We start from the raw sequence: 23,890 nt of genomic DNA, 5'->3' as shown, positions 1-23,890 counted from the left end.
ATAACGTTTAACACCCAGCAGGCCTGTAATAATCACAGCTTCAGCCTGACTGTGGATAAGAGGCTAATGATTTGTTGCCAAGGCTTGCTTAAAACATTTCAAATCAACTGGAGTTATTTCTTTTTGTTTGAGCAGCAAGTGCAGGACTCGTAATCATTTTCAGCTGCAACCGTTCATGCTTAAGAAAACTCTGACCTCAAACTGAAACATGATCCCACAATTATGAGATGGATCTCATAAAATGTGTAGATTTTTGACTTTGCTTTCCCATAAATATGCCCATACTACCTACAGTTTTACAGTCCGCCACTTAAACTAATCTGTGGGCATAAATACTCTGGAACAAAATCTTATTTTGCTGAGAGTTGTGTATTTTAGGCTCTACAAAAAAGTAACATTTCTTCATATCAGAGTTTCCACTGACACTTAACTGTAACTTTAACACTTAAGTGTAACTACATGTCTTGAAAATATGTCCTAAACACAGTAGGAGTGAAATCTCACAGGATTTCAGACGTGACGTGTCTGCAGGGACTTTTTTTTTAATCTCTCAGACTTCATTCCAAGGCCCAACTCTCTCTATTATACATATATCTATCTGTAATAGTTTATATATCTTTTCTCATGTGATCAATGACACGCAGAAGAGACTGCACATCCTTAGCAGCTTCCTCGTCTCCTAACTTAGGCCTCTGACTGCCTTCCCCTTTTTTCTTTTAGATCGGTAATGCATCCTAATGCTTTTATATCCAATTTCTGTTTTTATAGTGAAGTCAGACACACAAAACACAATCAGAAAAGAGAAAACAGACTGTAGCTCTATGAAATAAATTGCATTAGAAAACCTACATTAAAAAATAAATAAATGCAGAGTTTGTTCATACAGATTTAAGTCATGTTTGGTACTTAAAATAATACATTAATAACTCAATAGAGGTGTTGTGTAGGATAAAAGTTTTCAGGAAATGCATGAATAAACCACTTTTATTCAGTCCTTTTTGCTTTCCCTTATCACAAATGTAAATTATTCCATGTAAAGCAAGCTTAATAATCCTTTTAACCACTGACAGACAGTGTGAGTCTGAGGTTTCCCAAAACACAGTCAATTATTTAATTGGCATGAAGATAATGGAAATACCTTGTTGCATACAGTAGTAAAATATAGTAAACATTATTTAAGGAAGACCATAGTCAAAAATACATGAAACATGAAATATGGCTTGCTTTTAAAGATATTTTAACTCCCACTTTCTTTGCCCTAGTTTTCTATACACAGCTCTCTCAATGATGTGAATTATTTTAATTTTATTACTTGTATTGACAGGGACACTAATTACAGATTGGTTGATTATTGAATTATATTATTTATTGATTATTTGTCACCTGTTGGCCATTTTAAAAAAAAGCCACTATTAAAATATAATTACTTTATGAAATTATTGTGCACAGAATAGTAACTGTTGGTTCACATCCAGAAATAAAAATGATTGTCAGCTGCAACTGCCACTATACTGTATAAATAAAAAATAATTAATTTACTGATATTCATTGTGATACTGGACAAATAATTCTGTATATTGTTTATAATGTCAGAGTGGTTATAAGAAGAACTACTTAACTCTGCGTACATTACTTTCAGTTAATTTTGTGATTGTTCAGCACGGCGGAGTGATACACAAGTCAGGTGTCGTTTGGCCGCAGTTTTCTTGTTCGGGTTGAGACGGATACTTTGAGAGTATTAATAAGTTTTACTTTCTTAGCTTTACCTCCAACTCGAAAATAGATTTCATTGAACTACTCGAACTAATTACCAGTTAAATAATTCTTGGCGTGTCGATTTTGGACCACTACAGTTGAATGTGTGCCTCAGTATTTACCACAAGATGGTAGTAACGTAGTAACGTAGTAACGTTAGTAACGTTACCTCCCTGAGGGAAACAAGGGTCGACGGAGAATAACGGGTTAGCCAACGTTAGCTAGGTTAGCTGCCTTTAGCTAATCTTATTTACCTCGATTTTCTTCAGGTTAGTAACCTTCTAAAGAGCATGTGTGGTCAAAATAATGTCAGTCCAATGTAAACTACCCCCTGTCCTGTTGTCTTCTCCTACAGACCTGTGTTATGTTTCTCAGTTACTGTAAAGTAATTTAACTTTAAAAACTCAGTGTTGGCTAACTAGCTTAATGTTAGCTCCATTAAAATCAGTTGTGTCGCAGTTTTCTTTGTATTTAATGTAACAAAGCAGCTCCCTAATACTGCTCATAATATCTCATATAATGTCCTGCAATAAATAAAAGTCTGATTTGATTTTCCATTTTTTTGGACAGGTTGTTAGCATACCAACAACTGATAACATTAGCTGATTTTACTATAAGTCCATCTGTTAAAACTATAATATTACAGTAAATTACCTGTAAGTTCTTGGATAAACTATATACAAAGAAAAAAACACACATTCAAGGATGGTACAATTTGGCAGTTTTACTGACTTGACCTGGAAATGCTTTTAGATGGAGAAACCTTTATAAACAATATAACTTAAAAATGATATATTGGTAGAGTGAGAGACTGTCTAATGTCGATCTGCCTGTTCTTTTGTTCAGAGCAAGATTGTAACCTGAAAAATACACAGGTTGAGTCATAATGCACAGGCCTCGCAGTGAGCTGGTGAATCAGACACAGATTGAATCAAATAGGATGTTTTATGGTAATTCTGAGCTTCTAAATGGATATCTTAAGCTTTATACTTTTTGGATCCCTTTTAAAACAACAAAAATTTAAGACATCTTATGTGTAGTGGTCTAATGACTGAAATATAATAAGAGTCAGGGTGGTTGTTGGGCTAGTTGTTGATTCTGCTCATTTGTGCTCAAGTCGATATTAAACAAATTGCCAAACACTTACCAGTTCCAGCCTCTCAAATGTGAACATTTAATGGTGACGGCTATGCAGGACATAGAGGCCATTGCAGTACTTAATTAATAATAATGAGCAGAGCACTTCTGTCTGTACATCTGACTGACTTTGTATATTTGTGTGTTCCAGATCTATGATGCAGAAGGGACGTTACAGCACTTTATTGATGGTAATGATCCCAGTAAGTCCAGCTGGATGAGGTACATCCGCTGTGCCAGACACTGTGGGGAGCAGAACATGATGGTTGTACAGTACAGGTAAGAACAAGTCTAATTCTTTGACTGACATTTTGTGTACCAGGAGTGTGTAAAAATACATGTACTGTATACCAATACCATGTAATACCCAAATACCATGGAAACACACAAGACTAGACAAGTAGTACATTTTCAGAGTCACCATTAGGCCCCCTCAGAGAAGGACAGGGATGAGGGTGATGGTCTGTCCTACAAAAGTATTTCAGAGCGTCTACAGCAGTTATCAAACATCAATCAATCCAGTGCTTTCCTTTTCTTTATTTCAATTCATGAATTATATCAGGTATCTTTTTTTAGTTATTTTATATGATATGTTTTTGCACTAAACACACAAATGTTTACAAGTATTGTATCTGGTCATATAGTAAAGTAAGGTTAAAAACTTCTGAATTTGGTGACTCTGAGTGGTAGTTAAACATTTCAAACATTAAAGCACTGTCACACCCCAACCACTGGGGGCGTAATGTTTTCGCCCCGAATCATTGGGTACGGTATGCAACTTCCTCAGTTTGATATGCCCTTGTCGCTACTTTAATCAACGCATACCACTGAAAAAAACAATGGTTCATTTGCGCATTTTGTAGGCCCAGCAGTGGTATCATGCTTACAATAGAGAGTGGTTTCCAGCTGTAGTATGGGGGTTAATTATGCATTCATGGTTATTACTGTAGCTGGCATTAGCATAAGTTCTGCTGACACTCTGAGTCAACTGTTTTGGCATGTCTCCATTGTTTCCTTAGGATGAGCTGGCATTTGTGAGTTGAAGTACCTCTCTTAGAAACAGTTGGGATGCTTAATTTGTTGTTATTTAATGGTTACATGTTGTTTAGATGATACATTGTGTTGGCGGGTTATGGTTAGGGGGCACCAACTCCAGAATCACATCGGGCCCAGAGGACAGTGAGTTCGGAATCTGGCGAAACCAGCTGATAACTAAGATAAAGAAACTGTGATAATACACGTTTGGTATCTTCAGAATACATCAGTTGATTTGTTGGAGCTTCTTCGTTGGTAGTTAAAGTATGTGCTGGTAGCATAAAGTATGTGTTAATATTGCTGTTCCCTATTTTTACCCAGCAAATTCCACTAGATTAATTCACTACCTAAACTGGACATAAATATTCCAACGTTTCAAGAGTCAGTCAACAGTCCTTTTTTCTCCATTTAGATTCCAAATAAAGGCTTTAGTCTTCGATTTAAACAAAAGATGGAAATGAAAGCTAGGTCTTTGCACTCACTACCGAACTATTTTTCATAATGTAACAAGCAATGATAGTGAATATACTTTACAGGTATGTTGGTTTATTGGTACAGTAACAAAAGTAAACTCAATCAAAGTAACTACCAATTATACAAAAACAACTTTGAATGTCATTAACTTTGGGTTTTAAATAAGAACATAGCATCTACAGCTGTTTCTGGGCAGTTGCTGTATCTAAAATCTGTACAGATAAATTTGAATCATAGTATTGTGTCAATATTGATAATGATCTCACATCGGATCGGTAATAATCATTATGAAAGATTAAATGGACACTTGGTTTCTGTTCAAAACATGAAGTGGAAAAAAAGAGACAAAAAATGTAATTTAGTGGTATCTCTACAAATACTACACTCCCTGTAAGCAACTTGCTCATAATAGAAGATGGTTATAAATTGACATACATCAGCTCTATAAGAAAAAAGTTAAGACCTAATTTCTATCAGGCAACCATTGAAACACCATGTACACTGTTGTTCAGTTTTATTTGATCCGTTTATTTGCATAAACAAGAAACAAGAGATTATATTTCCAGATTGATCAGGTAAAACAAATTCTAAATGGATGGGGAAATAATTTCATTTTACATAAAATTAAAATAAAATCAAACAAGACACAGACAGTATTAGTCTTGAACACAACAGAACCAAAGAAAAAAACACATGATATTAACTCTGTGAGACTGAAAGGTATTATTATTTAGAAAAAAAAAATTACATGTACATGATTTAAATACTTAATGATCTCTTAAAGCATGTTACATGCTTTACTAGTGACTACTGTCATGTAGTCAGGTTTCACTGATATTTTTATGATTAGTCATTTAGTTTCTTGTGTATTATAAGGGAAAAAGAAAACAAGTAAATGTCAGTTTTCTTTAACTTCCAAAGGAAAAAGATTATTTAAAGTGGCACACTTTTCAGGTCAGGCTTATCTGAAAGTTTTTCTTACTAAAATACAATATGTTTATGTCAAACCTTGGTTAGAAATATAGATATAGAGATGTATATGAAGGACTGCATAAAAGCATCAAGTGTACATAATCAAAAGACAGAAAATGTACTGTAAATGTAAAAATGTAGTTCAACAGGAAAACAGTGAAGTCTTCAAAACCAAAAGCTCTCACAGTTGGACAACTAAATCATGTTTGTGACATTTAGATAACAGACAGCATTTCATAAAATGCTGCAAGCCTTATCTGCTGTGGCTTTCTCCGCATGCTCTTGTACCCAGACATTGACTTCTTCATCATGTTTTTTCTGTAGTTCACTGATTGCTTCATCCAGATCTTCTGCATTTTCTTCAGAGTAATTCAGTTGAAGCTCATTCATTTCTTGTTCTTGTTTCTTCTTCAGCCTCTCAAACTCTTTCTGATACATTTTGTTTGTGAGCAAGTGTCTCAGCATTAGGTCATTGTTTTTTTGTTGCTTTTGCTTCATGTCCTCCATTTCCTTGTCATGCTTTTCCATCAGAGCTACAAAGTCTGCTGAGTATTTGAGTCTGAACTCATTGAATTCTTCAGCTTGCTTTCTGGCCTCTTCTGCATTTTTCTTCTTGATTTCTTGCTCTCTTTTCTCATAGTTTTCTTGTACTTTCCTCCATTCTCTTTCCTCTAGTTCTCTTCTGAGTCTATCTTCTTTTCGTTTGTTTTCATATTCATTTCTTTCCTGCTGATATTCTTCTCTGAGCTTTTTCAGTCGGGTTTGCTCTTCCTCTTGTCTCTGTTGATCTTCTCGATGTCGTGTCTCCCACCATTCTTTTCGTTCTTTCTCCCAAGCCTCTCGTTCTTGTCTCATCTCTTCTCTGTTTTGCATCAGCTTTTTGTCAGCATTTGTGTTTTTGTCTGATTCAGACTGGATTTTTTTCTCTAGATTTTGAAGTTTTTGTTCCCACTGCTGTCGCTCAAGTTCTTCATATATTTTTGAATCCCTGTTCTCTTCTTCTCGCCTTTCCTCTTCTCTCTTTCTTTTTTCATGTTCTTTGTTAATGTACTCCTCCTTTTCCTTCAGTGCTTTGTCTCTCTCTGCTCTTTCTTTGTTAATTTTTTTCTTCTTCGCTTGAATTTCTTCGTCATGTTTTCTTTGTAGTTCCTCCTTCTCTCTCTGCATCTCTTCTTCTTTCTGTTTCAAGATCCTCTGTACTTCCTTTTGTATGGCTGCCTCAGCTTCTTGAAACATCTCTGTGGTGTAGTAGCTGCCACCATTTTTCTCCCCCATTGCTTTTATTTTGTTCAACAGCTTTCTGACTTGTTCATTATTCTTCCGATTTCTGTTATTGAACACCTGGTATCTTCCTCCACAGTCAGCGAGCAGTTTTTTGACAAAGTCATCACTCTCTTCTTCCATGTAACTCTCAATTGTTTGATTTTCAAGCTCATCTCCTCTGGTGAATATAACAATGATGAAATGTCCTGACTTCTTGCCAAAGATCTCCTTGATAAGCTCCACAGTGTTTTTTTCCTCCTGTGTAAAGCGGCCGATCTGCACCACCAATAAAAACACATGAGGTCCAGGAGCCAACAAGCTGATGCATTTCACAAGCTCCTCTTTAACTTCATCATTGGACAGAGACGTGTCATACAAACCGGGTGTGTCGACCACAGCAACAGGCCGGCCATCAATCTCTCCTGTTTCTTTCTGGCAAAGCCTGGTCACTGACTTCATGCTGGTTCTAGATGTGAAGCATTCTCTGCCCAAAATGGTGTTTGCCGTGGCACTCTTTCCGCAACCAGTCTTCCCAATCAGCACCATCCTGAGACTCTCTCTGCTCTGAGGTTGATAACCTGCCATCTTCTGTTCAGATTTACAACCTGTACCCTTTTTCTCTCGAGGCTTGACGATCATTTGTTTTGTGAAGCATCTGGATCCTTCCAATGTCATCTTCTCCACAGTATGCAACACCTCAGAGACCTGCTGTTTGTCCTTGATGTTGAAGACAATGTATCGTCCACCACAGCTCTGACAGAGATGCTGGATGTCTCTGTCACTTTTTATGTAATTAACAACAGCTGGAGAATTAGGATCTGACTCCGCAGTGAACAGAATCATGGTGAAGTCATTCACTCTAGAGGTGAATGTGCTCTTGATGGTCTCCAACTCACCCTTGTCTTCATTAGTGAGGGGACCTACAGGTAGGACCAGGATGAAAGCATGGACACCTTCAGGATCACAGAGGGAGAGACACCTAAATACATGTTGTTTTAGTGCCTCCTGACATTTTCCATACAAGGCAGGCAGCTCCACCGTGGAAACCTGACGTCCACACACCTCTCCCTGATTTTTAACACACTCTGACGCAGCAGGTGGACCAAACTTTGGTTTTCCTAGAATGGCATTAGCTGCCAAAGTCTTCCAGGTTCCATGTCTCCCACACAACACTAAGTTCAGAGGACGTTTGGAAGTTACAGGTACTGTCATGTGATGAGCCCCTTCAGTGCAGTTTAGATGTGCTCCTTTGTTGTCATTCACTATGGTCTCCATCTTTTTGATGAGTTCTTCAAGATCAGATTCTGAAAGATCTTTTCTATCAAAGTTAACTCTGTGCTGCCTTTGTCTGCAGTCTCGTATGAGTTTATCGACTGCTGAATTCTTTCCCTCTTCGTTATGTGTAAAGATGACCATTGAGTATTTAAAGGCATCTTGACCAAAAAAGCTCAGAATGAACTTTAACTTTTGTCTGTCATCTTCGCTGAAATCAGATGGCTTCGCTAACAGCAGGAGAACATTGGGTCCAGGAGGACAAAGAGCGACACACTTTTTCATCTCGTGTCTCACTTTATCCTCAGGCAGGCTGAAGACATCTGAGGTTTTCACTACTGTTAAAGGTATTTTCTTGCACTGTCCAGTAGCGACTGTACATTGCGTGGACATTTTCAGAAAAAGAAAGTCTTTTTTCCCTGTCATATAGTTGGTTAGTATTGTCTTTTTATTCTGGCTCTTTCCAATGACCACAATCCTGAGTTCCGATGCTGTAAAACAACAACAGAAAACATTACAAATTTCCACTTGACGTGGCGCCTATTTATTTCAATAATTCATGCATTACATAGTTAGCAGGTTAGTTTGACATTAAATTTTGATTCTCATTTAGTCTTAAATTTCCAGCCCCAACTTTCGCTATGATTGTGAGTCGTTAAGAGCATGTTCATTCGAAATCAACAACATGGATTTAAAAACTAAGACCGATATTAGTTGCACCAGTTCAAAAGTGAATGCATCAGTCTCTTTTAATGGTTGATATTTTATATACAAGGATACTTTTCAGTGTCACCTGTCCCTGTCATTCTAGGTCACAGTACCAGTAAATAATCAAATGACTAATACAGAAAGGATGGATGGTTTTAGGATTCTTCAGATTCTCAGTTTGTGTTTCTTAGTTAAGAAACTGTAGAAAATCTTCCGTTGTTGCCGAGATCTCCGTACATTTAGATGTCTTTTCTTCCTCCTTAGTTCCTCATTTCTTTTTGTTGGTTGCATTCTCACGGTATCTGTGACATCTATATTGATCATTTTCACTAGACTTACCATGTGCTGCAGATGATGCCATGATGTCACTTTGATGGAAACTCGTCAGAGAGAAATTCAAGACAAGCTGTTGGTGTCTGTTGGATTTTAAGAAACGAAAGCAAAGTTTTCATACAATTAATGATTTTCAACAGATAATCATAGAACGTAAACCTCATGGCAAGAGGTTCTGTAGGAAATATATATATAATATTTTTCCATTAGTCTGGTATTTCCATGTAAATATCCAAGTAAAAGTATAATTTATAAAATGTAATTACTGTAAACCTTTAGTTAAATCAGTGTATTTGTTGATTACAACGCCCATTACAATGCTACAGTGTTTGGTTTGTCTGTTCTGTGCTACTGTAGAAACATGGCAGTTCAACTTGGCAAGAGAGAGGACTTATGACTATACCCTAAATATGATTTTATTAAAACAATTTCATAGAATATGACAATATCCTATGAAATTGTATTTGTAGAAGTTTTGATTGAAAGCATACAGTGTGTATCTACAAAATCCTGTACTCACACTGACAACTAGAAACTGTGATGCTCATCCGTCTAATCACCAGGACTGCACAGTTGACACACACCTGAGGGTTATCCACAAACAGTTACAAGTAAACAATTTGTTGATGCAGTCTTCTTTTATAATACATATACAGATTCAATATATTTGTTTCATTTACTTTCTGTTCAGTGTACTCACCTGTGTCACTCTTCCTGAAAGCTCATGGTGGGAAGTAACAGATCCATACTGAGATCAGCTTACCCGAGACCACCTTTTTATCACCAGAATTGGTAGGCAGGGCAGGTATGACGACAACGCCAAAGCCAGGGTTGATTGACAGACTGATATATTTGCTTTGCATTCGTTATGCTAAGATGCAACTGAGCATAAAGAATGCAAAGTCACTATATCAGATTCACTATCAGTCTTCTACCTTACAAAAAATCTAGTCTGGGATCACCTGTGGTGGGTTTTATCTTCAATTTGTGTTGCGTTGTACACCCTCATTTATCCCTCATTTGTTTTAAGAAACCAGTATGTTAATAGGACATGTAAAGACGCTATCTAGGTCTGTAATTACTGTTGTTTGCATTGGTTTGCAGATGTTTAAACTCAATTAAAGTCACGACAACTGTCTTGGCCCACACATAGAAAATGTTCACTAAATGGTATATTCTCCTTATGGCCAGATGGCCATTGCCTGGTCAACACATTGGTGGTGTTCACATAGTTCACACAATTAATTTCATGTGAGTTGGTTGACTGAAATCAACTACTTAGTCTGGGGTAGTGACTGTCCCTTCTCAGAGGCAAAGACAGAAGTAGTGTTGATGACAGGCAGTGTGGACCAGAGCTTAGGGATAACCAATTGTTAGTTTTACAAGTGTCTGAAGTTGACACCAGAGACCAAGTTGTTTATAGTTAAGTTTATAAAGTTGCCCAAAAAGCACAACTTGCGTTTGGGATTTTCACCTGTGATTCCATTTTGACAACAGCAGGTGAACTGGGTGGCGGAGGCTTGTTGTTAATGACGTAGCCTATCAAAATAATCGGTAACAACATGGTAACAAAACCAAGCTGGTGTTCACTGCCGTTCAGTCTTGCTTTACCTGGCAAACGCTGGTAAAATAAACACTGTATCTGCGCCAGAGAGGGTCTGTTTCTGTGTCTCTGCAGAACAGTGTGACTTTCAGTAGACTGTCCACTAGTTGTTAATCCAGAAATTTGTACTGTGGTCACTGTGTAATGAACCAAAATAAACAGAGAAGAGTTGCACATTTATTTATTCCATCAACATGCTATTTACATCGTAAAAAAAAAAATCAACATCGAATTCTGTGAATCGATTCAGAATTGTTGAAGATTAGAATTGCAACTCTTATGTGAATCAAATAATTATTTATTTTACCATCTCTATAAATTGGACCATAATCATAGTAGTGGCAGATAAAAGCACACTCATAACAGTCATTTTTGCAGTGGTCATAAGGGTCCTTTGGAAGGCAATTGCCAATGACCAAATTTGTCATGAAGGTATGAGGACTTGTAGGAGTCGGTAGGTGCACTAATTCAGAATTCACAGAATAAGACATTTTTCCCCAACAAATATTTTAGTTTTTTTGGGGGGGGGGGGTTATTGCCTTTAATTGATAGTGACAGGAAAAGGGGGTAGAGAGAGAGGGGACGAAAAGGGCTTTTTAAGAATGAAAGTAAAAACTCCACACTGAAATCGGCTCACCTGAGACAACCTTTCTACCTCCAGAACTAGGGCTGGGCTTTGTTCAGGTGTGACAACAATGAAACAGTCATGGTTGGTTGCCTGTCTGACTGGTTGATGGCTCCTCATGACGCATGATGCTTTAATATCTCACTATCAGTCTGCTATCTTACAGAAAGCAAATAAAGTTAAAACTGTGGGATCAACTGTGGTGAGTGTTAGTTTAAATATGAGCGTGTTACATTTATTTGCATGGTTTCAGAAACCTGAATAAGCACTTGTTTTATTCATCCAGTGTTTGCTAGGTGGAGCATTGTGGCATTTGAAGACCTTATAAAGGTATCTGATCACTGTCTGCTGTCTGCACAGGTATGTCCTTTTGCACAGGTGGTAAGTAAAACAAAAGTTTCTAATTATAAATTATGTAGTGAGTCTGAGCGAGCAGAGGATACATTTTATTTTTCTTCTCTGTCACCTTCCATGACTAATGAATCCAACAGATTAAAAAGCTGGAACATGTTGGGATTGTGTACAGGGAGCTGAATAACCAGGTTTCTCATGTTCCTTGTAAATGTCAAATCCCAAATATAATCAATACTGGCATAAGACTGACAACCTGTGTGCGTGTAGAGTGTTGCTTTCGTCAACGAAAATTATGACTAAATATCGTCATATATAATGCATAGGGGTGTAATGATTCACCAAATCCACAGTTCGGTTCAAACCTCGAATTTTGAGCCACGGTTCGGTTCATACCGCGGTTTTCCCCATTTCCCCATTTTGCTGAGAAACAGAGAGAGAGATGCGTATACGGCAGAAATCTTACATTACGGAGCGTCAGTGAACGCACCACTGCAGATGTCACTCACTAAAGTTAGTTTTGGTTTGGACCCACATGCGGCGCACTTGAAAACTGAATCACGGGTGAGTTTAAGAAATGTACTGTTGATGGAGAAAGTCAGCAGAGACACACACAGGGAGAGAGAGACAGAAAGAGGCGGAGCAAGCGGGCGTGTTTGCCGTGAGTGACCAGAGGTCCAGGCTAGGTGTGTGTGCTGTGTGAGTGTGGGGAGAAGAGAAAGGGAGCAGATTAAAGTAGTAAATAAACACTAAAATGGTGGAAAATGACCTAGAATAACCTACTACAACCTAACCTATTACAACACAAATACGATATAGGCGTACACTGCTACCACCCCACGGGCCACCGCCACCGCCGTAGTTACACTGTCTTAACGAGACACTCGCGGCATCATTTAGAAGATGCAGCTGTGGTGGGTTAACGTTAGTCACAGACACACACATTTTATTTGCACTTTTTTATTATGTCATTGTAGCTCCAGCATTCAAGCACCTTGTTTCTCTTTAAGTTAAACTTGAATGTGATATAAATTTTTTCCGGCATTGTCATTTGAAGCTATTTTATTTGTTTATTTTATTAAAATGTATGTGTGTGTACTACTTCTTACATGTTTGGTATGTAAAATAAATATGTTGTTAATTTAAATCAGAGCGTCTTCCGTGTCTGGGATTGAACGTATTCTTGAGTCTATAAGGTAACAATAATATAATAATAAGATAACCTTGTTTGACTTGTGAAATGGGTGACTTAAAGAAACTTTTGGTTTTGTCTATACTATACTAGGTACTTGTACTATATTAACTGGGTTAAATAGAATTGCATTACTAAAAAGAGACTAAAATACAATTTTCATTGACTAAAACTACACTAAAATGTCATCAGTTTTTGTCGACTAAAACTAGACGAAAATAGTCATGGATAATTCTGACTAAAATATGACTATAATTCTCAGACTTTTAGTCGACTGAAACTTGACTAGACTAGTTAGAGACATGTGACCTTCTTGTGACATTTATCTTTTATCTCTTCCTCTCTGTCTATCTTCATCTCTCAACATGTTATTCCAGTTACTTCTTTTATTAAAGCAAAAGTAATGTTTCAACACCCTCAGCATATCTTTGTCTCTCTATGTGGGACCTCCCATCTCTGATCTTATCTAGCAAGTATCAAACATTTTGTCAGTTGAGAAGGGGGTATTATCACATCTTTAGAAAAATGTATTTTATCTTTGGGAGTTGAGACCAGTCATCTCACATTCTTCATGTTTCTCTATAGACATGCACACTTACTCAAACTATATTTACAACCAAATTTGCATACACATATGCACAAAGACATGAAACACATACAGGATACACAGTGTACAATGTCTTGGTACAGGTAGTACTGGTAAAATAATTTGTGATTTTATTACCACTTAGCCCTATGGCTGCAGCAGCTACTACCAATCCACCATATATCACCATATATTCTGAATTCCTTGGTTGCCAATAAAGGACGTGTGCTTCACCTTTGCAGTTAGCTTCAATTTAACTTAATTTTTAGTGTGATACTTCCCAATACATATACTGTATACTAAAGTGCATTCAATTCTATATACCTAAATGCTGAATTATTAAATGCAATTTCATAAAGTATTGCAATTAATTGACTTGTGATACAGACATGAATAACTTTCTGTTGGTGAGTAAAATAAGCATCAGTATAAACTGAATAAGTCAGGCAAACATTTCAAAATAAAAAAGGTTTCTAGCTGCCATTTATTTTCTCTATTTCCTTGCTGCTCTCACCTGGGGGGTTTTGCTGTTGCTCTTTTGTTTGTAGTTTATTTCTCATTGTAATTTTTGTTTTCTCATTTGTTACATTGTTCAGTCACCAGGTGGAATTTTGGCTTTCTGTATAATCTTTATCAAAGGACATCAAAGTACCAGCTCCATTATGAGATTAACTCCCCTGGAACAACCTTTATGTCAGAAGAGTTGACAGGGCCGGACCCAACATAGGCATGACAACAGTGATACAACCCAGAACAGGGCATGGCACAACAAGCAGTTTGTGGAAATAGACGAAAATGCCACTACCCATGATTTATAACTCACAGATGTGAGGGGAGATTTATGGTAGCCAGGATTGAGCGTATGACACCAACAGGCAAAGTGACATAATCGGCAGTTTACAACACTTGAAAAAACATACACACCTCCTAAACAAAGTTGAATTGCACTAAATATTATGTGTGTCTGTGCATTACTATAACATCAGCAGATGGATAAGAACTTGGGCTTGGGTATTTTTCCGTCAGAGAAATATGACTTGTTTGGGGAAAGAGATAGCTTGAATCTGAGAGCCTCCAATTGTCTGTCGATTTGGAATTTCCCTGAAGACTAGAATAGGCGTGGCTGAACACAGTTGCTTTCTCGTCAAGGCAAATTAAATGTGTCACACAGCAGGGTGCAGCCACAGGTAAATATGTTATTAAACAATACAACTAAACTGAAATGTACATGTTAGGCTAAATAAATTATCTACACCTCTTAGGGTGTGGCAATTAATCAAAAAGTTACTGAAACTGACCTTGTGAGCCCTTTTTTAAGGACCAGTGTGAAGGATTTAGTAGCATCTAGTGGTCAAGTTGCAGCCATTTGAATACAGCTCAGCCTTCCAGGTGTGCAGCAGAAACTATTTCCATTCCCTTTTAAAGCCATGTGCTGAGTCACATTAGTAGCAGTATTTTGATGCACATTTCAGCAGATTATGTTATAGATGTGACTTTATAGAAAAGTAAAAGAAGCAAAATACATGGCCTTTACGATCTCTGCAGTTTTCATTATGGACCAAACCTCCTGAAACACTGAAGACAGCTACAGAAACTGATTCGCTACTTTAATGATCTTATAATTAGGGATGTCCGATAATATTGGACGTCCGATATTATTGCCCGATATTCACTAAAAAATGTAATATCGGGAATTATGCATAATTCATATATGCATAAACGCAGCATGGGACGTTTACCGGCGTGTGCTTGATGACGTATAAGAACAACAACGACAAGCTAGACTGGTTGGTTGCTAACCATGGCTAACAAGCTTGCTCGCCCGGTGCATGAGATGTCTGTGGTTTGGAACTATTTCAAAGTGTGTCCTACAAATTGTAAATTTGCAATTTGCAATGACTGCAAAGCGTTGGTTATGCGAGGAGGAAACAAGGCGTCTTCCTTTAATACATCAAATTTAACCCACCTCAAGAAGTTAAGAGTTACACGCTACATTTGTGCAGCAAAGTGATGAAAAGAAGCAACAGCCGACACCGAAAACAACCACACAGTTAAAAAACTTAAAAAAGTTTAAAAGAGTTAAAAACTCTAAAAAATAATAAATATGGCAGTGCCATATTGGCACTTTTTCCATACCTTAAGTTGAAGTTGTTCTCTTATTTTGCACAGACAGTGTTTACATTTGGTCGGATGGGCCTGCCCCCACTGCTAAAAAAAAATCCTAGAGGAAACACTGATTACCTGTTACTGTTACGCGTACCTGTTCCAACGAAAACAACGTGACTAACTGAAATACGCATGCGCGAAATATGCAGACTGTGGCTGTGTCCCAATTCAGGGGCACCGCTTTTTTCTATACAACGTTGCACAACAGAGAATGAAAAGAAAATCGTTTCCCCCCGATTTTATTAGTTTTGAGATCGTTTGGCCCCAAAATCGTAATCATGATCAAATTTCGATTAATTGAGCTGCCTTATGTTCCATTAATAGTTACATTACAATAGGTAAATGGTAGTGCTGTCAAACGATTTAAATATTTAATCGCGATAAATGGCAATTAATCGCACATTTTTATCTATTCTAATTGTCCCTTGATTTCTTTTTGTCCCATTATTTTTTCTCATTTTAATGCTCTTATCAACATAGAAAAGTGGATCGGCTTGCTTTGTGCAAATGTTTTCTTTTATTGCAAACAACATTGGCATATACTGTAGTGTTCAATTTCACACTAACATTCTAACATTGTTCATTCACTTGGAGCAGTCATTCACACTTGGAGCAAATAATCTCTCACACAATGTAACACTGTCCACCAATGAAAGGGTGAAAAAAATACTTGTCAATGGAACCATTTGGCAATTTTTTAAAAGTAAACTTTCCATTCAGAATATTATTGGCATCCATTTCGGCGTCTCACGCTCGCCATCCACTCAAAACGCAACGTCTACTACTCTTAAATAAGTGTGTACGGCATGCCTGTTGTTTTGTTTCCGGTCTAGCTAGGTCCAGTGTGGTGGTGTAGTTTTTCTAACGTTACTAGTTGTTGCAACAGCATGTGAAAAAAACTACAAAGTGTGCTAGGCCAAAAGAACGTTAATCTCGCGCTAAAAAATTGACGCCGTTAAAAGGGGTTTGCGTTTACTGACAGCGCTAGTAAATGAAATAATTTCTAACTTGCTGGTCATCAGCAATTCACTTAATTTACTTACTTGTCTATGATAAAATGGTCATCATAGTTAATGATACCAGGAGCAGTGGGTTGTGGTCTCAAACATTGGATTAAGCCAAACTAAACTAAAATTTCAATAATAATAATTTAATAGTATAGTATTTCTGTAAAGCAAACTCATGGACTATGCTTAAAATAGAGAATACTTATCAGACATTGTGTCCAGGAGAAACGAGCGATTAAAACCCTTGACAGCTGCCATGGTTGACAGACTGATCATGACTTCACGTTTTTAAGGCTTGGATTGTATAAGTTATAGGAAGCTAACTACATTGATCTGTTACCTCTCGGAGTCAATATAATGAGTCAACAGTGGCTGGTAAATATGAGTATGAACAATGAAACAGAACAACATCCTAACTAAACTGCAGTTTGAGGCAACAGTTTTCTTAAGAGTTGGAGCACACAGTTGGTACTGCTGTCTAGCAAAGTTGGCTGCACTGCACAGTGCTGACTGTAAATAAGGAAACAGGTAAAACCTGTCCACAGCAGGATGTTCAGATGCTCAGCCCACACGTAAAGAGGATAAAACATTGAACCATGATGTCATCTGACACTTTCACGCTACAGTAAATAAGTCAACTGTGGCAGCAGAGATGTTCTTCTTAGGAAGTAACTGCAGCAATTTGCACCTTCCATGATTAAGATTTAAGTCTTTAAATCAACAAAAGGACAGTCTTTCAAATATAAACACATATTAAAGCCAGTTCTTCCACGCTGAGAAGTAAGCTAAAGTTTGCCATATTTATTTATTTATTTTAAATGTTGAATATGGTTTAAAACACCAATCAGCAAATTAGAAAATTATTTTAGAAGTTTTGTCTAGCATCAGAAAAACACATTGGAGACCATTGTTTCATGAATATAGTTTTTGATGACACTGTGTTTCCACCCCAGTGACATAATATACACAAAACTGCTGCTAGTCTTGCTTGGTGAGCTTGTTGTTGACGAGAGTGGAGAGGGCAGTAAAAAGCCAGATTTGGCTTGTGTTGAGAAATTATGAATGCACCAGATCAGTGGTGTTGATAGTAAGTATTATTTTGCAAGCGTTCACTAGTTCTGAGGGTACTGAGATAAAGTCAAGCGGTGGGGGATATTTATTAAGAATATGCTGCCTTTCTCTAAACAGTCACATTATATTGAAGTCATTTAATATAGACCTTCATCTGTAGGTCTATGTAGATTTTTTTCAAAACATTGCCAAGTACATACAGTAAGCAATCATACAGAACAGTCACCTTTTCATTTGAATTTAATTTTGAATGATTTTTTTAAGTAGATGGCTACCTCCGTAAAGACAGTTCTATCATAGTAGAACATCCTTATTGAACATGCATCAGCTGTACAAGGAAAAAAGTTACACCAAAATGTAATGATTCATATACTTTATTCATCTATATACATTTTTAAAATAGCATAAAAAGTAAATTAACAAAAAACAAGAGAATATAGAGAATATATATGCAGATTGTGCAGAGGAGAAACTTTCTAAATTAAGTCATTTTACTTTACATAAAATATGATGAATACAATGTTAACCAAACTGAACCAAAGAATTAAAAAAATATACATTTATATACATGTTATTAATGTTAATTAGATGAGATAATAATCATTTACTTTTAAATCAAAAATATGATTGATTGATTATATCCTTTGTACATTAATTTATTTGCTTCTGTCATCAGGTTTCACTATTTTACACTTAGATACATGCTGTAATATTGCTTATATGTGTGTTAAAATAAAAATATAACTTGAATGTAGTAAAATAGTTAAATGTCAGTCTACAGAGTTTGTTTGACTTCAAAAGAGAGACAATATAGGGAGGTTTTGAGTACTAACATGCTGTCTGTTACACACAGACATTGAACTTTGCAGCTAATGAAAATGCACAAAGTTGAACTAAATCAGCTATTATAAACAATTTAAGTTATGGAAGTTTCGTGCTGAAGTACAGTGGCCATTTGGAGAATTTCTAACTGTTCACAAACATTATTTATCATATTGTTATACATCAGGCACTGGTTAAATATAGTAGTGGTATTTGAACACATATAGGTCAACTATACAGTACATACCAAGTCATTAAAAACAAACTAAATCATATTACAATCACAAGTTCATAGTTTTGCAGCTGAAACTATGCCAAAAAATGAAACGTCTCATAAAATGCAACAGGCCTTTGTGGCTTTTTTCACATGTTCCTGTATCCAGTGATTTTTTTCCTCCTCATGTGTTTTCATTAGCTCACTGATTTCTTTGTTTGCATCTTCTTTGTTGTCAAATTGTGCCAATTTAAGCTTAATTTCTTGTTCTTGTTTTTTCTTCAATTTCTCAAAGTCCCTTTGGTATGCTTTATTTCTGCTCAGTTGTTCTATTATCCCGTCATTTTGTTTTTGTTGCCTCTGCTTCAGATCCTCCGTTTCCTTAATATACCTTTCCATCTCGTCTGAAACGTCATTGGTATATATGTCAAATTCGTTGCATTCTTCCGCTTGTCTTCTGGCCGCTTCTTCATTTTTTCTCCTTATTTCCTCCAGTTCTCTTCTGAGTCTATCTTCTTTTCTTTTGTTTTCGTATCTTTCTAATTCCTGCTGATATTCTTCCTGGAGCTTTTTAAGTCTGGTTTGCTCCTCCTCTCGTCTCTGTTGATCTTCTCGATATCGTTTCTCCCACCATTCCTTTCTTTCCTGCTCCCAAGCCTCTCGTTCTTTTTTAATGTCTTCTCTACTTTGTTTTAATAACATCCTGTCAGCAGTTGCCCTTTTTTCTATTCCATATTTTAATTTTTTGTCCACATTTTCAAGTTTTTGTTCCCACTCGTGTCGTTTCATTTCCTCCTGCCTTTTCTTGTTTTTTTTCTCTTCTTCTCTCTTTTCTTTTTCTCTCTTCATCTTTTCTTCCTCCTTCTCTATGTGTTCCTTTTCTTTAATTAGTTTGGCTGTCTCATCTTGGTCAAATTTGGATATTAGGTCTGTCAATTTTTCTTTCTGCACATATACTTGATGTTTTCTTTCAAGCTCCTTCTGCTCCCTCTGTATCTTTGCTTCTTTCTCCTTCATGATATTTTCTGTTTCCTTCTGTATGGCTGCTTCTGCCTCGCTGAATATCTCTGAGGTGTAGTAGCCACTGCCATTTTTCCTCACCATTGACTCAACCTGGGTCAGCAGCTGGCTCACTTGAGAACGATTCTTCTGATTATTGTTATTGAAGACCTGGTATCTTCCTCCACATTCAGTTGTCAGTTTTTTGACAAAGCCCTCTGTGTCTTCCTCTATGTAACTCTCAATACTCAGTTTTTTAAGGTCATCTCCTCTGGTGAATATTACAATGATGAAGTCTTCTGACTTCTTGCCAAAAAATGTCTTGATAAGCTCCACGGTGTCTTTTTCCTCCTGTGTAAAGCGGCCGATCTGCAGCACTAGTAAGAACGCATGAGGCCCAGGAGCCAACAAGCTGATGCATTTCATAAGCTCCTGTTGAACTTCCTTGCTGGACAGAGCTGTGTCGAACAAGCCGGGGGTGTCCACCACAACCACAGACTGCCCATCAATCTCTCCCGCTTCTTTTTGGCAAAGTTTGGTCACTGATTTTTGACAAGCTTTAGAACTGAAACATTCTCTGCCCAAAATAGTGTTTCCAGTGGCACTCTTTCCACAACCAGTCTTCCCAATGAGCACCATCCTGAGACTTTGCCTGCTCTGCACCACCCTGAGACACTGTCTGCTCTGCACCACCCTGAGACACTGTCTGCTCTGCACCAACCTGACAGGCTGTCTACTTGGCTCCATCCTGACAGACTGTCTGTTTTGCATCATCCTGTGAAAGTGTTTATTCTGATACCCTTCCCTCTCTATTAAAGAGACATGTCTTGTAAGAGAACGTGTCGGGATTCGAGGCTTAGGAAACATCTCTCTTGTGAAGCCTCTGCATCCCGCAACTCTCATCTTTTCCACAGTATGTAACACCTCAGAGACTTGCTGCTTGTCCTTGATGTTAAAGACAACATGTCGTCCACCACAGCTCTGCAAGAGCTGCTGGCTGTCTCTGTTTTCCTGTAGAAACCTCACTGCCACAGAATAGTTAGGATTTTCCTCTGCAGTAAACAGAATCATGATGAAATTATTGACTCTAGAGCTGAGTGTGTTACGCATGGTCTCTATCTCTTTCTTGTCTTCCTCACTTGGAGGATCTAAAGGTAGGACCTGGACAAAGGCATTGACACCCTCAGGATCACAGAGAGAGATGCATTTGGATGATTCCCTCATTGCTGTCTCCCCAGGTTTTCCATACAAGGCAGGCAGCTTCACCAGGGAAACCCACCATCCACACACTTCTGCCTCATTTTTAACACACTCTGTTGGGTCAGCAGGTGGACCAAACTTTCTTACTCCCAGAATGGAATTAGCTGCTGAATTCTTCAAGGCTTCATGTCTCCCGCACAATACCAAGTTTAGACGGGGTTTTGGACTTTCAGATGCTACAATGGGCTCAGTCTCTTCAGTAAAGGTTAAATGCTGTCCCCTGTTTTCACTCACTATGTTTTCCATTTTTTTCATCAATTCTTGAAAATCATAGTCAGGAAAATATTGTTCTTCCAAATTGATTCTGTGCTGCCTTTGTTTGCAGTCTTGGATGAGTTGGTTCACTAAGGAATTCCCCCCTCTGTCATTTTGTGTTATGATAATCATCAAGCATTTAAAAGCATCTTTTCCAAAGAGGCTCATGATGAACTGAAATTTTTGTCTGTCCTGTTCATTGAAATCAGAGGGCTTTACTAAGAGCAGCAGAACATTTGGTCCAGGCGGACATTGGGCCACACACCTCTTTATCTCGTATTTCACTTGATTCACAGGCAGACTGAAGACATCTGCTGTTTTCACTACTGTGAAGGGTTTTTTTCTCCAATCACTGTGGATATGCGCAAATTGCTTGGACATACTTTGATGAGAACATTCTTCTCTTCCAGTGATGAAGTTCCTTAATGTTATCTGTTCTTTCTGACTTTTTCCAAACATCACAATCCTGAGTTCAGATACTGTAAAACAAGAGAGGAAAGAGGCAAATAATTAACAAATTTCCAGAATTCCACGAAGGATGGGTGGACAAATCTGTAAATGGGTACACAAATCTGTGAATGCAGACATATTAATGGCTGAAAAGTCCAAGTATTTGCTCTAAGAGCTGCAAATACAGACAATTAATCAGTTACAGTTCAGGGGGCATTGAGGCCTTTCAGTTGACTTTTTACAAGTGACTTTTGCTACCCTTCTGCAGTTTCAGAGATCTGCAAATGCGTTTGGCTATTTGTGTGTGCCACTGCCTCATTAGCCACGCCCACTGTCTAAAGAAAGGCTTGAGGGCAAAAGTAACTTACAGTAGAAACAAAATGAACACAGGGACCAAACTGTCTCTGAGACCAACGGAGACAGTTTAACAACAGGGAGTATAGTACTGAGGTGATTTACAGCGAGGTTGTGAATAAAGTTTAGCGTTGTGTTTTTGTACTGTAATCAGTGAGGCCCCGCCCCTAAAAATACTATTTTTGGCCGTTTGATCGTTCTTCCAACCTAATTCTCAAAAAGGTTTAAAAAATATTTTTTGCACTCAAAATTGTGAAGCCTGACTGATGACTTTTCTGTATTTCGAGCTTTTGGAACAAACAGTTTTTACCCATTAATATGTATATCTGCATTTGCAGATTTGTCTACAAATTTACAGATTAATTTATGCATTTACAGATTTGTAGATATTTTTTCCACATTTACATGCACAGATTCTGAACACATTATTTGCAGATTCCTCTACATATTCACAAATCTCAGTAGGTATTTATAATTATTTTACACATTTACAAATCTGATTACGCACACACGGATGAGATACAGTTACACAACTCTCCACTCACATTTGTAAATAGTTTTGCTACAGTAATGGCCCCATAGTTCTTTCCGTATTAATGTGGGAATTGTTTTAAATTAAAGGTCCTTTAATGCAGTATGACATTCAGAGATCTCTATTTCTGTTATTCTTGAGCTTATACAATATTTTCGTTTCTTGGATACCTCTGAAGCTGAAAACAGCTGCCTGCTGAAAACAGGGCTTACTCTGTAGCGCTTCAGAATTGATAGCTAATTACAACTCTATGAGTCACACCTCATGTTCTTACTAGACTTACCGAATGCTGATGACGCCATCTTATGTTAGGGAAATTCCAGTTAAGTAGCTGAAGCTGGTGTCTGTTTGGTTTAAAGAAACAAGGCAAAATTATTTAAATGATACTAAAATCCTCTCCCCCCCGGATCAAAAAGTATTTTTGATTCTGAGGTAAATAAATACCACAATTCAAGCACTGCATTTTCCATAAACAATGTTCTGGTTACTCTGGATGATTCACAACCATGTGGACAGTGTTCAGTACTAACTAGATATCTAAATATATTAGCTCAAAGCTTTGATTAGAGTTTTTTTTATGTAGAATAGTGAATAATATTGCGTCCCCCCCATAATTGGCATGCATTGTAATGTGAAATATAAAATATTACTGTAAATACCGTACATAAAATGCATTCAAATGTATTGTATAGTATTCGATAATATAAACATTGTGTATTATTCTTGCAACCAAAACGTAACCATAAAAATACTTTAAAATAATATTGTACTTATTGCCTTTAATACACAGAGTTGAATTAAAGTGGCTTCAGTTTAACATATCTGAATACATAACCTATATATAAGTATAGGAATATACGAATATGTTAATTATTTGTTAAATCTACTCACAATTCTTCCTGGTTAAATCTTTCTCAAAGCTGTATACCAAGTCCAAAGGCAACTACCCAAGACTATCCTTTTCCTAGATTTATACATGACAGCAATGAATGGGCAGGTCCCCAAGACAAAGAGTTAAGGAACATTCTTCGAACGACAAAACACATTGATTATTGCAACACTGCAACTCTGTTGTTATGTACAACAACAGTGAACCAACCCTGACTTTGATTGGCAGACTAATTAACTGCTCATAACTTGACAGTTTTTTGGCTCAGTTGCTAGTTATAAATGGATCATGCATTCTGCTACCTTGCACAGAGCAAATATGAGTAAGTCTGGGATTAACTGTGGTGGGTTTAGAAATAGACTCATGTAGAGGTATAAGCTTAGACTTTAGGGCCTATCATCAGGAAACAAAATTGCAATTACCCTAAAGGGTGAGTGCGCATTATTTCTCATCAAGACTTAAAAAAACTGGTAAAACTCGTCCATACCAGGATATAGCCACAGACAGCTTACCGACATACTCAATATTATCCCGTTTCCTGTATTGAACTGGACAACTCATCGTC

General features: G+C 37.3%; 3 protein-coding genes across 8 annotated transcripts in view; 1 reads left to right on the top strand and 2 right to left on the bottom strand.

The window, feature by feature from the left end:
* prdm6 (PR domain containing 6) overlaps positions 1–23,890 on the top strand; it is an 85,169-nt gene that overhangs the window by 32,241 nt on the left and 29,038 nt on the right. For all 6 annotated transcript variants that reach the window (XM_051421876.1, XM_051421874.1, XM_051421875.1 and 3 more), the window contains exon 5: positions 3,044–3,171. In XM_051421876.1, the coding sequence (XP_051277836.1) occupies positions 3,044–3,171 (128 nt within the window). The remainder of the gene's footprint in view (positions 1–3,043; positions 3,172–23,890) is intronic.
* Positions 4,906–9,736, bottom strand: LOC127375707 (GTPase IMAP family member 8-like). Its single transcript, XM_051421872.1, has 4 exons — positions 9,650–9,736; positions 9,470–9,533; positions 8,956–9,032; positions 4,906–8,399 (listed from the first exon to the last, which is right to left on the bottom strand). The coding sequence occupies exons 3-4, from the start codon at positions 8,975–8,977 to the stop codon at positions 5,608–5,610; spliced, it is 2,814 nt and encodes a 937-aa protein (XP_051277832.1). The 5' UTR covers positions 8,978–9,032; positions 9,470–9,533; positions 9,650–9,736; the 3' UTR covers positions 4,906–5,607.
* LOC127375706 (uncharacterized) lies at positions 17,909–23,444 on the bottom strand. The gene is made up of 3 exons (XM_051421871.1): positions 23,328–23,444; positions 22,720–22,780; positions 17,909–21,579 (listed from the first exon to the last, which is right to left on the bottom strand). Exons 2-3 carry the CDS (start codon positions 22,736–22,738, stop codon positions 18,704–18,706), a joined length of 2,895 nt encoding a protein of 964 aa, XP_051277831.1. The 5' UTR covers positions 22,739–22,780; positions 23,328–23,444; the 3' UTR covers positions 17,909–18,703.

The sequence above is a fragment of the Dicentrarchus labrax genome, unplaced genomic scaffold (assembly GCF_905237075.1).
Source record: "Dicentrarchus labrax unplaced genomic scaffold, dlabrax2021, whole genome shotgun sequence".
Lineage (NCBI taxonomy): Eukaryota > Metazoa > Chordata > Actinopteri > Moronidae > Dicentrarchus > Dicentrarchus labrax.
Note: the sequence above shows the minus strand (reverse complement) of the source record. Positions and strands in the feature narration are given on the sequence as shown.

Coding starts and splice junctions, on each gene's coding strand:
- LOC127375707 (XM_051421872.1), bottom strand. CDS start 8,977: ATGGCATCATCTGCAGCACATG. Junction 8,400..8,955: donor GGCATCATCTGCAGCACATG/GTAAGTCTAGTG, acceptor GTTGTTTTACAG/CATCGGAACTCAGGATTGTG.